At 45.4% G+C, this 14659-nt stretch overlaps 1 protein-coding gene across 1 annotated transcript in view; it reads left to right on the forward strand.

Moving 5' to 3' along the window:
• Window positions 1-14659, forward strand: part of APEH (acylaminoacyl-peptide hydrolase) — a 68863-nt gene that overhangs the window by 23087 nt on the left and 31117 nt on the right. The window contains exons 27-40 of the mRNA XM_081892768.1: window positions 1442-1520; window positions 2660-2796; window positions 3714-3851; window positions 5153-5244; window positions 5856-5896; window positions 6947-7068; window positions 7450-7510; window positions 7807-7901; window positions 9369-9420; window positions 10842-10930; window positions 12217-12352; window positions 13081-13167; window positions 13488-13568; window positions 14532-14620. Of these exons, the coding sequence (XP_081748894.1) occupies window positions 1442-1520; window positions 2660-2796; window positions 3714-3851; window positions 5153-5244; window positions 5856-5896; window positions 6947-7068; window positions 7450-7510; window positions 7807-7901; window positions 9369-9420; window positions 10842-10930; window positions 12217-12352; window positions 13081-13167; window positions 13488-13568; window positions 14532-14620 (1299 nt within the window). The remainder of the gene's footprint in view (window positions 1-1441; window positions 1521-2659; window positions 2797-3713; window positions 3852-5152; window positions 5245-5855; window positions 5897-6946; window positions 7069-7449; window positions 7511-7806; window positions 7902-9368; window positions 9421-10841; window positions 10931-12216; window positions 12353-13080; window positions 13168-13487; window positions 13569-14531; window positions 14621-14659) is intronic.

The raw sequence follows: 14659 nt of genomic DNA on the forward strand, positions 1-14659 counted from the left end.
GGCAGCAGCCTGTTGCCCGAAGCACGCGGAGCCCTCCGGAGGGTGCCCCGTGCTTCGGCGAGTGTCTGCAAGCCTTGCGCGCCCGGCAGGAGCTCCCGCCAGGCGCGCGAGGCTTGGGGTGGCATCTGTTGCCCGAAGCACACGGAGGCCTCCGGAGGGCTCCCCGTGCTTCGGGCGAGTGTCTGCAAGCCTTGCGCGCCCGGCAGGAGCTCCCGCCAGGCGCGCAAGGCTTGGGGCGGCAGCCTGTTGCCCGAAGCACAGGGAGCCCTCCGGAGGGCTCCCCGTGCTTCGGGCGAGTGTCTGCAAGCCTTGCGCGCCCGGCAGGAGCTCCCGCCAGGCGCGCAAGGCTTGGGGCGGCAGCCTGTTGCCCGAAGCACAGGGAGCCCTCCGGAGGGCTCCCCGTGCTTCGGGCGAGTGTCTGCAAGCCTTGCGCGCCCGGCAGGAGCTCCCGCCAGGCGCGCAAGGCTTGGGGCGGCAGCCTGTTGCCCGAAGCACGCGGAGCCCTCCGAAGGGCGCCCCGTGCTCCGCGCTGCCAGCTGCCGCCTGCAAGTCTTGCGCTCCCGGGGGGAGATCCCCCGGTGCGCAAGACTTGCCAACACCAGCGCCGAGCGGCGATGGGATTTGGGAGGGAGCTCGCTCGCCGCCCCGCGTGTGCTCGCCGCCGCCGCCCCGCCTCTCGCCGCCGGACTCGCCCGCCTCCCTCCCACGGCACACCAGGCAACGTCTCGCGGCACACTAGTGTGCCGCGGAACACCGGTTGGGAAACACTGCTGTATACAGCCATCCGCTTGTGGGCTGTTATTATCTGCATTATAAAATATTGTGGTTTTAAAATAAACATAATAATTTTGGTTTGGAGAATTTGGTGGGCTGAGTGGGTTGTTTTATAATTGCTGGTTCACTGGGGGTGTTTTGTAGAAATAACCTTGTATTTTACATTTTAAAATTGATGCTGTTGTGTTATTTATTTATATTTTATAATGTAAACTGCTTTGAAAGAGTTATTCTCGGGAAGGCAATCTATAAATATTTTAAATAGAAATAAATAGTCAAAGCTGGTTACTACAGGCCTCTGGATATAACAGAATAACTTGATAATTGCCTTTTTGTTAACATGAAATCTGAGATTCAGACGCGGATGAGAAGGAAGGAAGTCTGCAGTATTGTGTGTGAAACATCTAGGGAATCTGCCTTTATGGGGATACATAACAGACCAAAGGTGAGGGATTACATGCACAGTCCCTTTAGAATGGTATCACTGGGCAAATGTCTCTTAAAATCTGGCACTGCCCTCCCTCACCTCTTCAGCTTTCCCATCTTTTTCAGTCCTAGCAGTAGAGTCAAGGGGAAAAGTGGTTATGGTGCTTGAGGAAATGTAGCAGGCCTGTTGATATTGCATGGTAGTGGTGGGCATTGGCCTGTTCTGATTTCTATTTCTCAGCAGGTCTGGAACAAGAGTGGAAGGGTGAGAAGCATTAATCTCACAGCACTGGATAAACATGGCAGAGTATACGCAGATGGTAAGGGCAAAAGAAGTGGGCTTGGCTGTATGCTGCTACTCTGCAGGCAAAGCAAGTGATGTTCACTCAGTCCTGTGCTCCCTGCTCTCTCCCAGCACAACACTTGCTCATGCTTCTTCCTATTAACATCCTCTCTCTAATGCCAAAGGAGAATTTGGTTATCCTACGTTATATTCTTTCCTCTTTTACTGCCCTTTCAGGCATCTCTGGGTGGTATTCTTAAAAGGTCCTCCTTAACTCTCACTGGAACCAGGTTTTCAGATCTTAGTGACAAGGCTAGGCTGAACTGCTTTGGTGAATGTCACACTAGCCATGTACCTAGGTCACAAAGCACACACGCCTTTACATATTTCTGTCTGTGAAAACAGTCTGAGGTAGAATTCTGGTGAGGCCACATTCATATTTAAATACGCAGCACAATTTGAGACCCAGTCTTTGCTACTTGAGATTTCACTGTCTGCCCTACTTGCTTTGCTTGGCCTTTAGATACCAAATCCTGAGCTCTTTGCATCTTAAGCATCAAACTTCCACACAAAGGGGGAGCTTGGTTTTTAGGCACAATGAACAATTATAACCCCAAAAGTAGAGTAGAACTGTCTTTGGCTGATATTTACACACTGTTTAGTAACTTGTGGCTTTTCTCTGGGACAGATTCAACCAAATAGTTGCATCAGCAGTGCAACAAGTCCTACCGATGCAATGGGGCTTCCTCTCCCCCATGCCCCCCATCAGCTCTGAGGGGTCAGGATAACCCCAAAATAGTGTGGAAGGGGGAGAGAGGGGGAATTGTTCCATCAGCACAAGCAAAAATGCTTGCTGTGGCAGAGCAAATGCCTTAGCACGATGTTGGATTCCACCCTCAGTCTTCACTAACCATTGATTAGGACCTCAGGAGAACACTCTCTCTTTTTTATATAATAGCAGGAGCTGCTGCCTCATACTAGGAGTGCTAATTCCCCTGCAATGGCTTTGGGGAAATATCAGATCAGTCAGTCAACCTGTAACCCATAGTTGTGTGCTCAGTATTATGCACTGCTTCTTTTCCCACTTGTGTTCTGCTTTAGTGAAAGGGGTCAACCTTTACATTTACCTTTGAGGAAGATCATTACCTATTTTCCTATCTGACCTTATGCCACCAGAGCAATTTGGGTGTGTTGCCTGGTCCAGTTCAGAAACACAGATCCTTTATGTTGCTGAGAGAAGACGCCCCAAAAGGCAACCACTTTTCCCTCAAAGCAGGTCCCCCCAAGGAGAGGAGCCAGGTGAAGCAAGAAAGGTATCTACTGTTTATTATTCGGCATTGAGATGCTTATACTGTGCCACATGCTTTGCCATCTTTATTCTGTCATAGAATCAGAATTGTAGAGCTGGAAGAGGCCCCAAGGGTCATCTTGTCCACCCCCTGCAATGCAGTAATATCAACTACAGCATCCATAACAGATGGCCATCCAACCTCTGCTTAAAAACCTCCAAGGAAGGAGAGTCCAACACCTCTCAGTGGAGTCTATTCAGCTGCTGAAGAGCTCTTACTGTCAGAAAGTTCTTTCTGATGTTTAGTTGGAATCTCCTTTCTTGTGACTTGAGTCCATTGGGCTGGCTGCTACCCTTTGGAGCAGGAGAAAAGAAGCTTGCTCCATGTTCATGTGACAGCCCTTTAGACATTCGAAGTTGGCTATCATATCTCCTATCAGTCTCCTCTTATTCAGGCTAAGCACACCCAACTCCCTTAATTGTTGAGGCCTATATGTCTTTCTCATGGGAAACTCTATACCTGTATTCCTGAAGGAGCGTCTCCACCCCCAGTGTTCAGCCCAGACACTGAGATCCAGCACCAAGGGCCTTCTGGCTGTTCCCTTACTGTGAGAAGTGAGGTTACAGGGAACCAGGCAGAGGGCCTTCTCGGTAGTGGCACCCACCCTGTGGAATGCCCTCCCATCAGATGTCAAGGAAATAAACAACTATCTGACTTTTAGAGGACATATGAAGGCAGCCCTGTTTAGGGAAGTTTTTAATATTTGATGTTTTTTCACATTATTATTATTATTATTATTATTATTCTGTTGGGAGCCATACAGAGTGGCTGGGGAAACCCAGCCAGATGGGCGGGGTATAAATAATAAATTACTGTTGTTGATGATGATTATTATTTGGATCAGGAATCTTCACAAGACCTTCCCTCTGCTTTTTTTCTAGGAGGAGCACTTTGTATACTATGACAATTGGGGAGAGGCACTGAGTGATAAAAGCTTCCCTGTCTTGTGCGTGGTGAATGTTGAAACGAGTGAAGTTTCAGTGCTAGACGGCATCCCAGGGCATATCTCACCTGGACAGGTTAGTGCAATGCAGCATGGGAATTTAATGGGACACTCCTCAAGCTGCTATGGATTGCAAGCATTTCAGAATAATGAAGCAAGATTTAAATTAATAAAATGGGAGGAGGAAGTCTCTGACCCATTTGCTTTATTTGGCTTGCAGAAGAATGCATGAAGTGGTCATACTAGGTGTCCTGGGTCCTAGAGGTGGTTCTGAGCTCACAAATTGTATTTCTCTTTATGATTCTTGCACTTTTTGCACCCTTAGCTTTTGAATAGTGTTGAACTGACCAAGGGAATCCGACAGTGGCTTTCCATATCCTCCTTTTTCAGAGCCAACTTTCCCTCAGCCCAGAAAGAGGCTTCCATGTACAGGCAAAAAGAGGCAAACCATCTCCCAACCCATCCTGTTGCCTATTGCATTGCCTGATGCAGTTGACGATCTGTTTGGTACAGGATGCTGTCACATTCGTTCCCCACTTAAATGTAGAAGTTCACATCTTCTCTGTTTCATGCAAAAAGCACCTTTGCAATGGGTGGAACCATGCATACTGCTAAAATTTTAAAGGTAGGAAGTTGCTGTTTAAATAAATTGGTGCTGGAGTACAGAGTTTTGTGCAACATCAGTTCAAGCACTAGAGGCTGGAGCTCAGCAGAAGCCTGCTGGAGAAAATGCTGCTTTCTCAGATCCATCACCTGACCCTTCATCATATCCAGAGCCAGATACATACCTCCCATGCTTTCTGCTTCCAAACACTTGTAACAGTAAAGTAGTCTGCTGCCTGCAGAGCCCTGAAGATTGGAACATCTCCCAGTAAACAGCCTTGTTGCATTTCAGCCGCTGCAGCAGCATTCTGTAAATCTTACGGGGAGACAAAGCTTAGCCCATGGTGCAGCACACCCAGATATGAATGGCTAATATTTTGGTTTTTTAAATATACTCAGAGTCGCAAAGTGATTTCATGCTCTTTATTCAGCTCATAGTGGTGAGGAGGAATGAATGAAAGTCCCCTCAAAGTATCTGCTTTATATACATTATTTACACAATGGGCTGCACATGATTGGCTAATTCTGGAATTCTACTGTAAGCCAATCAGGTTGTGGATTCACTTCTATCTAGAGCATGATTAGGTGGTTCCTGCCAACCAATCATACTGCTGCATTGTTTTAAGACCAATCAGACTGCTGCATTCTGAATCCTATTGTTCTAGGACCAATCAGACTGCTGCCTTTTGGATCCTATTGTTCTAGGACCAATCAGACTGCTGCAGTTTGGATCCTATTCAATTCAGTACATAACAGTTTTGCTTTCCTGGCCAGGCCCTGTGGTCCCCGGATGACAAAGGTATACTGTTCGTTGGCTGGTGGCACGAGCCCTTCAGACTGGGTTTGAATGCTTGCTCCAACAGAAGGTAGGCAAGGTCTCAGACACTCTTAAGTGTGAAACCATGGATTCAGCTCTCCCGTTGGCTGTGCCAGGACCAGCCGCTGCCTCAGGGGAAATTATGAGGGCAACATTTTGCTCGGTTTAGAGGAGAAAAAAAAAACAACGGGGAAAAAACATGTCCTGAACCGTAATGAGATCTTAGTCAATGATCTCGGTGATCATTTCTAAAATGTAGAATCGGCAGAAGTGATATTCTTGGGTTTGAAAGTTATTTGGGTTATTTGTTAGTCCAGCCCCACCCCTGTCCTTCCTAAAATAGTATAGACTATATCTAAATGATTCCTGATGGGTGCCAGCCCATATTTTCCTTGGTGAAAACCTCCAAGGACATGCATTCTGCTTCTCTAAAGTAGCCTGTTCCACACACACACACACAAAATACAAATAACCTTGAAGGTTTTCCTAAATCGGTGGAAGGTGGAAGGGAAAGCCTCAAGATCCTCAGCTTCACTATATTTTAAGTGCAGAGTGTGAAAATTTAATCCTATAGTGACTAACATTTAATTCATCATGGGGTGGGTGAAAAACCTGATCCCTGTTGAAGACGTCTCACCCATTCCCCTCTCCCTGCCATAGGTCAGCCCTTTTTCTCTTCGATCTATCTGAAAGTAGCTGTGGTAAGTCATCTTGGAGGCAGCTTCTCTCATGTCTCTCCATGCAGCGCCTTTCTTTCCCATATTCCTCCAACAACGGTGGTGGTGGGGTGTACCTGTAGCTTCTCAGTCACTTGGAGCCCTGGGTGGATTTCCTGACAGTGACAAATGTTTGCACAGTTAGTCAGGGCTATCACATTCAAATATGTCAAGGATTCTTTGTTGTAACTTCACAAATGGTAGCATTTCAGCAAAAACATTTCCTGCCTTAGTACTGCAAAGAAAGAACAACGGTGACTGCCAAATTTACAATCTGTGTGTATGTGCAAGCCAGAAGAGCCCAGTCTTCCATGGAATTCGGCAGCCCAGCAGAATCTCAGTTTTGCAGCTTAGTTTGCCTTTTGTAAAGGAGCTTAAAAATGCCCAGAGATATGGCCTTCTAATGTTTCAGCAATCAGACATGTGGTTTGCATGGCCAGATTTCGGTTTGATGAGGCCCTAAGCTACTGAAGGTAATGGGGCCCTTTATATGTCCAGCTGTCTTTTGTCAACAACAAATTGTCGCTGTTTTTTGTGTTGAATATATTCTATATGGTAATTTATGGACCTAATAGGTCCATACACAGCAGAAAACACTGTTGCTGTATGTAGGTTTTATTTTATTTGTTTTTTATCTTATATTTTGGAAATGTACATCCAGATTTTTTTTCTTTAAATTTCTTTGGGGGGGGCAAGAGAGTGGGGCCCTAAACTATAGCTTGTTTAGCTTATACATAAATCTGGCACTGCCTTTACAGGTTATTAGTTTCAAACTTACTTTGCTTTCCAAATATGTATATAGTTTCTTCAGTCACTATTGCTCCTTTCTTATATGTTTTATTTTTTTCAAAATGTGAGTAAAGTAGCGTTGTCAGAAGAAACCTCAGAGGTAAATTTACAGGGACTTTTCAGAAAAGGAATTCAGATCGTCCACTGTTAATGTTTTTCTAATTTCATCACCTGGGGACTTCTGGCCAATTGCCTTTATGAGATGGGTCTGTATGTTCTGATACTGCATTGGGTCCGTGGTTGCAGAGTTGCTGTCCTCAGATTCCGAGGCTGTTTCCTCTCCCCGGCTCAGCCCTGACGGAACTCGCCTGCTTTACCTTGAGTGCCCTGTATTTGGGCCTCATCGCCAGTGTCTGAAGCTACAGATGGTAAGTGTGGCACTTCGGGTAGGTAGTTTCTTAGAAGAGAAGGGACTGTGGGTGCAGGCAAGTCATAATAGCAAAGGAACTGTGGAATTTAAAATGAGTATGCAACAACAACAAAAAACATTTAGAGAGTAGAAAAGCTGAGTTCAACATGGCCTTATTATAAAAAGTTAAAATTATATAGTTCTTAAATGCAACTAATTCTGATTGCAGAATTAAAACATTGTAGAATTTAGCATTTATTGAAAGATGCTGGAAGGGAAATTAGCTTGGAATCGACTACTGAAAAGATGCAGAGCAACTGGTCTGTGGGATTCAGTGGAGGAGGAGTGTGAAGTTTGCTGCTTTGTATTCATTACGTAATATTTTTTTCCTCCTGCTTAGCTCAATTGGCAAACTAAGCTCACATCTACAGTGGTGGACGTAGTCAGGACTGCCACATCTGGTAAGTCTCAATTTCAGAGACGGAGCATGCAAAATTAGAGTTGCTTTTTTATCGCCTTGCCTCTTTAGTTCATACATGTCCTACCACCCAGCTCCTGCTACCACATATAAAATGAATGCTAAGGCTTGCTTTTGTTACCCAAAAATAGAGAGTCCTGCAGTCAGCCATATGCCTCCATATACATAGTATTCCACACAGTGTCTTTTTATAATATCTGTTTGATGCTGTTCTCCAACATTTCTCCAAAGCTCCAGATTTCAGCCATGTTTTACTTTAACCATTTTCTCCCTTTTCAGGGTTCTTTGGGATTTACTCAGGGGCACTGCCTCTGCTTTGTTGGGCTGCTGACAACCACAGAGTCCTGCTTAGCACTCCTCAAAGGAGTAGAAAGGTATGCTGAGACCAGAAGGGAAGACTTTGGGGTGTGAAGATGGTGTCCGAACGAAAGTTTGCAAATGCTTTCCACCAGTCCTGAGAATTTGCAGGATGTATAGGAAGATGTTCAGGTTTATGTAGTGTGAATGCAAAACAATTGGCTTCATAGAAAGTGTGTGTGTGTGTTTTCATATATTTGTCTTCCACCAATAACCTCAGAACAGAGCTTTAAGACTCACAACAATCCCTATGATTTTGGTTGGGTTTAAATATTGTCGTGACCTGCTCAGTGAGCTTTGTATTTAAACAGGGATTTGATCTTGGCTTCTCCATGTCCTAATAAAGCACTTTTGCCACTCAGATACACATTTCAGAAATGTAAGAGCCAAGCTTTAATTACAGCTGGGGAACGTGAACCATGGGTACTGAACCTGAAAAGGCTCATGAGGGTGTAAAAAGTATCTGTTGGAAATCAGAGATGAAGAAACTGTGATTGAGAAGCTGGCTGGCATACAGGAGGCCTCAAGGCAGCAGTGGCTTTACTTCCCTCACTGCCTTAGACAGACAGGAGCATGGGATCAAACTTGGAACTAATTTGCCAGTTCCTGAGCGTCCTCCCCAGTTCCTTCCCTGCCTTACCTAGGAACTGAGCCCCTAGTCTTTCTCTAGTCTTGGATTACTTCAGAGGCAGCAAAAGTTGTGTCCTCCAGATGCTGCTGGACTCCCATCATCCCTGAATACAGTCATATTTTGGTTCTCAAATGACTTAGTTGACGAGCAAATCGGCTCCCGGACGCCGAAAACCCGGAAGTAAGTATTCCAGTTTTTGAACGTTTTTCAGAAGCTGAACGTCCGACGCAAATTTCACGTGAGTCCAGGAAGCTCCTGCAGCCAATTGGAAGCTGTGCCTTGGTTTTCAAATGGTTTCAGGAGTCGAATGGACTTCCGGAATGGATTGAGTTCGAGAACCAAGCCATGCTAGCTGGGGCTGATGGAAGTTGGAGTTAACACTATTTGGAGTGTTACATTTCTTTAAGTGGCTACAGCACATTTCCCCCCAGGATTACACAATAGATTTTGGACATACTGTGGTTCCAATCTGTGTCGTTCCTGCCTCAGAAGGATGTTCTCTGCCTCTCTTGCTCTCTGTGCTTTGACTCTCCATCAGGATACAGAACTGGGGATACAGAACTGGCTTTAGGACCTTTCTAGTTAGTGCAAAGTTTGATCACATATCCCTGCCTTTGGTGACTGGGTTAACACATTATTATTTGGAGGGTTCTTGCACACCCACTGACAGGAGCCTTCGTGGTAGGTGACCAGTGTTCCAAAAACGGGGAACACTGTATCTTCTCTGAGATGATGTATGTAGGGGGGAGGAAAGTGAGAAAAAGCTTTTCCCGTTATTAAGTTTCCATGGGCTCTTGTAACAGAGCAGTTGCTTTTCCAGCCCTCACTTTCCTTCCTTTATTATCTCTTGCAGGAGCTGCTGGTTGTGGATACTGAGCTGGGGAGTGTGAAGACTGTTACAGAAGGTACAATCAAATCTTAGCTTGCAAAGTCCAGGGGCCGTATTGTGTTTGCTGAGATCTGTCCCAAAGACCAGGCACATTAATTGAGAAGTCTCCCATATCCTGTGTTTCTGCCCATTTCCGAGATCTCAGGGAAAAGGAAGGGGCTAGAAGGCTCCAGCCAAGCTCTTCCACTTCCTGTATGCTGTCTTACATTCTCAACAAGAGGCAGCCACTACTAATCCGTGCCAGATCTAGTTCCCTTGCTTTATAAGGGGTCTCTTTTTTAAGGCAAATGACGCTCGAATATTGGTGCTAGGCTACTACTTCTGTTCACTATGTACATATTTTCTATATGTGTATAGAACTGGCCTCAGCTACATTTCACATCCTTCCTTGCTGGGGCCAAAAAGCCTCCTGAGTGTTGCTTGCTTGCTTGTTCTCCTATGAGGCAACCAGCATTGCGTTACATCTGTAGTTGTAACCCATTAATTGTGTGGCACCTAGATGTTTTCCATTGAGATTATGATCCCAATGTGGGGTCCCACTGAGATTGGATACGAATGTGCCCCTGAGATACATCAGTAAAAAGCTCTGGCAGATCCTTCTATGCTGTTCAGAATGAGAAGGAATTCTGTGATCCTATGACTAGGCTTCTTTGCTTATGCTTCAGCTCTCAGGAGACTCTTTCGGAGAGTTGGGCCTTTCATCACTTGTTCCATTCAGAACATGGTTCCTGTTAGATGTTAGTAGCTGCTGCTTGCTCCCCAGTATTACTTGGGTATGCAACTGCTCATCTAATCTCATCAATAAAACCAGTTCTCTTTCCGCCTTCCCTATGTGAACATTTGCATTTTAATATCTTAATTTTATTTCATTTTTGAGGATTATGCCCACCCCCTCTCCAGGGAAAGAGCACCGTCCTCCTTTTCTTCTTCTTCTTTGGCGATCACTCGTAGCCGAGTAAGATTGTTTTCAATTAACATTGTTTTAACAGTGAGTCCGTAAGGGATTGTGGAGCCTAATTCTGGATCCACACGTCCTACCGCATTGGGGACATAGGTTTCCGGGCAGGAGTTGATCATGGTGAGAGTTTGCCAAACATGCCTTCCTCTTAGCTTGTTTCTCCCTTTTGTCCTGAGTTCAAGTGTCTTCAAAGCCCATGACACCTTTGGTAAAGGCTGTTCTTCAAATGGAGCACTCACAGGCCACTGTTCACCAGTTGACGGGGTTTATACTACAGTTTTTTAGATTTGCCTACCTACCTACCCACTCTATTCTCTTTCTCCCTCTTAAAGAGCAGTGTAGCAGGGAGACATTTTCTCTCAAAGCCAGGTGCTTTCTTTCCCCCCTCCTTCTCCCCTCCTTCCCAAGTCATAGCTGATCTGTTGAGTCACTGACAGCCCCAATAACTCCTAAGCAGTATTCTCTGTATCCCGTCCCAGGCACTCCAGAAGGTAGCTGGACCCTGCTAGGAATTCAGCAGGACCTCCTGGTGGTGAGCTGCTCATCTCCCAATTGCCCTCCAAGCCTGGTAAGAAACTTACCTTGCAGGTCAAGGTGTGGGTTACTTCACCCTCCAATCCTCTCCCCATTATTTCTAGGGGAACCTGATAAAATTGACAGGGGCCGGAGTGAGCTTTCATGCTGTGCTCTTTTCATAATGCTTGTATGTGAATTTTTAGAAAGGCTGTAGCCAAAAAACCCAATGTGAATGTTTCTTTAGTGTGACTATTTAGCTTTGTTCAAACCACAGATATGCCTCTGTAGCCCTCCAGATCTTGTTGGACTCCAACTCCATCCAGCATGGCCAGTTATCACGGATGCTGGGATTTGCACTCCAACAACATATGGAGGGTCATAGATTTCCCATTCCTGATTTTCACTGGCCTAGTTCACACTGAGCCATGGTTTGTTTGCTAGCAGCAAATCACAATGTGAAACCAAGGTTTATTTCTGGCTTATGAGTAATGGTTTGTTTTATCTGTGGTTGGTGCTATGTCCAAATTCAGCAGCCTTACTTAACTATGGTTTATTTGGCCACTTCACCCATATGCTCAACAGGCTACAGAGGAATTGAGAGAAGAACAGCCGGAAAACAAACCAAGCTTTAAAAAGCTGTGGATTGTTTGCTCATATGTGAGATGATATGTGGGTTGTTGAACAAATTGTGGCTAATACAAATTATGGTTTAGCATTACATTTTAATGTGGTCACTGTATATGCCAACACAGAAACAGTAAGCAATGTCATCTTGGGAATACCTTCAGAAAGAAATCTCAGCCTAAGCCCTGGAGCCCATCAACCTTGTGCTTGGAATAAAAGCTCATCCATGGTTTGTGCTAATTGTCGTTAAGACACCATAGGCAAATAATGGTTTTGAGCTGCTTGATTGCTTTAGTTTTCCTTTTGCTCAGCACTCATTTCTCCTTGAAACAATTGACTCCAGAGGTACAGTAGAGCAACATCCATAATTGAAGTTTATGAATTCTGACATAACACAGCAAACTACGGTTTGATATCTTGGTTTGGCAGCTTATCACAAACACTGACTTTTGAAATGATATAAGTTCAGCCATAAATCAAGCCATGATTTGCACTTACAAACCATGGTTTGGCATGCTAGTTGAATACATCCTTAGTGAAACAAACAGTTGTGTAAATTCCCTTGTGGATTGCAACAAATGCATACTCCATCAAAGATAGATATTTGAGGACAAAGCTAGTGCTATATAGGCTACTTGCAGCGCTAAGAGATCTTGTGCAGCACACTGTTTGGTCCTTCAGGTTAAGTAACAAACTATTATACCTGCTTCACAGAAGGTAGGAGTGCTTCCCCCTGCAGGATGTGAGCTGGAACTGCAGTGGACGAGTGTGGAGGAAGCCTCTGTACTGCCAGATATGGAATGGAAGATTCTCACAGTACATCCTCCTGTGACTGAGGACAACCAGTACAGTAAGGATGCAGGAACAGGGAGCCTCAGGCACTTGACTCACACACTGTTGGTTGTGCTTTACTCTGTTCTATGCAGTAAGTTTGTCTTAAGTGGGACTAGGTTTGGCTGTCTGGCATAAGTACAGTTTGTAGGGGAACAGCCTGGCTTATGGGAATGGTCAGGGCTCCTGCATAGGTGAGGTGCATTCTTTATTAATTCATTTTGTGTGTTGTTGTTTTTTAAATCTAACTAAAGAGTAATCTGAGCTTGGTGTAGAAATGGGGGATAGATTCATCACCTTGACCTGAGTGCTGGGACAGCCCAAATAGAGTTAAATAAGATAAATGGAATGAAAGAGTTCAGCATTGGGTAGCCTGGATTCTTCATCGATAATGTCACTGTAATGTTTGAGCTGCAGAGGAAAATTGGGAAAGATATTGCACTGATGGTCCTTCGTAACGTAAGTTAAAGTCTTAGGGCAGGCATCCCCAAACTCGGCCCTCCAGATGTTTTGGGACTACAATTCCCATCATCCCTGACCACTGGTCCTGTTAGCTAGGGATGATGGGAGCTGTAGTCCCAAAACCACTGGAGGGCTGTGTTTAGGGATGCCTGCCTTAAGGAGGTGCTAGGTGGAGGAGGAGGGGTGCCTGTCAAGCCCTGGGGTTGCAGGTTGACTCCCCCAAGGTAGTGAAGTTTGAAAAATGGCACTCAGCAGTAAACAGCTAACGTGTGGCCTTCTTTGCAGCTGGCCAGGCATTTGAAGCCCTGTTGATGACTCCTCGGGGGAACAAACGAGGAGAAAAGACATTTCCCCTTATTGTTTCTCCACATGGTAAGTCACCACAGCTCTTTTCTGCTGCCTGCCCTGACAGCTGGCCCCATCCTACTTTGCTTCTTTCTCGTCGTTGTGTTAGGACCCTATCTAAGGTGATCATTTTACATTTTTTCCTATGAGAGCAGAAATCTTAAGACTGAATTCTGAAATGTAAAGAGGGCATTTCCAACCTGTTGCCTATTTTCTTATTTCCTAAACATAAACTTCTCAGCTGCTGATTGTGAAGGGGGTATAAGACAGATCGGTGGTGCCTTGACTTCTCTGAACTCTTTCCCCAAATTGGGAGGTGTCCTTTAAAGCTGACATTCTGTTTCCAGGTGGCCCACATGCTGTCTTTGATGCTTGTTGGCGTCCTAAAATGGCAAGTCTCTGCCAGTTGGGTTTTGCTGTGCTCATGGGTGAGTGTCAGAAGACCCCTGTCTCCCAAACCCACATACACTCCTTGCTGCTACTCCTGAGGGCTTGGCGAGAGAGTCAGCACATGCATTTTACTATGTGTCTAACAATCCAGTGTACAGTTTTGTATTGGATGGGAGAAGGATGCCTTGCTGAAAAAGAGTAGCCATTTGACTTCTTGAAGGATGTCCTCAGATTTCCAATTTCCTCTCAGCCCTCCCACCTGCTCCCCTTGAGAAAAAAATGCCATGAACAAGCCAGGAAGTTATTTCCAGTTCTTCAGAGCTGGGTTAAACAAGCCTTTTTCTGATTCATTCTTACTCCTTGAGAAATGACTCTGCTTGAGAAATACCTCAGCAAGTTTAGTATGCATTGTGACAAAAAGAGGGTGAGATTGTCTTGGTGTGTCCTAGCAGAAGTTCAGAACAAGAAATTTCCTGTCAAATGGCCCTGAAGGGGTTCTATGTGTGTGAGAAGACACTGGAGCCTCATTTGACCTAAAGCTAAGGGTATGCAGAGGCAGAATTTTCTGTACTCTGCAACCCAGGCAGTGGCTTGCAATTCAGTTTCTAGGCAGCACTTAATCCAGTTTCCTGGTTCAAATATTGTGGCGAACTGTGATTTACCTGGAAACCAGGAAGTCCGCTCTCAAGCCAGACATGTGCCAGGAGTAGAGAAGCACTCGAGGTGAGTGCTTGTTTCCATTCCAACAAATCAGTTTATTGTAATGGCAACATTATGTCTAAACTGGACCAACATGACAACAATATCCAGTATGTGTGCCATGGGAAATTGAAAGCAGGTTATTGTCTTGCATGTGGTTTGCAACAGTTTCATATTCAGACATAATTGTTCCCTGCGCTGCATGTTCACTGTGCCAAGCACACCTCAGGGGAACAGGAAAGCCCTGAACGTCCCTTGATGCCACAACCACTCACACTTTGCTTTGCCTTTTTTCTGGGCAGTGAATTACAGGGGTTCCCTGGGCTTTGGGCAAGCCAGCATCGAGTCTCTAATCTCCCATGTGGGAGTGCAAGATGTGGAGGACACACAGGTCAGCCCCTTTCCTTTCTTTCCCCATTCCCTAGGGTAA

This window comes from Podarcis melisellensis, assembly GCF_964234715.1.
Source record: "Podarcis melisellensis genome assembly, chromosome: 2".
NCBI classification, from domain to species: Eukaryota; Metazoa; Chordata; class Lepidosauria; order Squamata; family Lacertidae; genus Podarcis; species Podarcis melisellensis.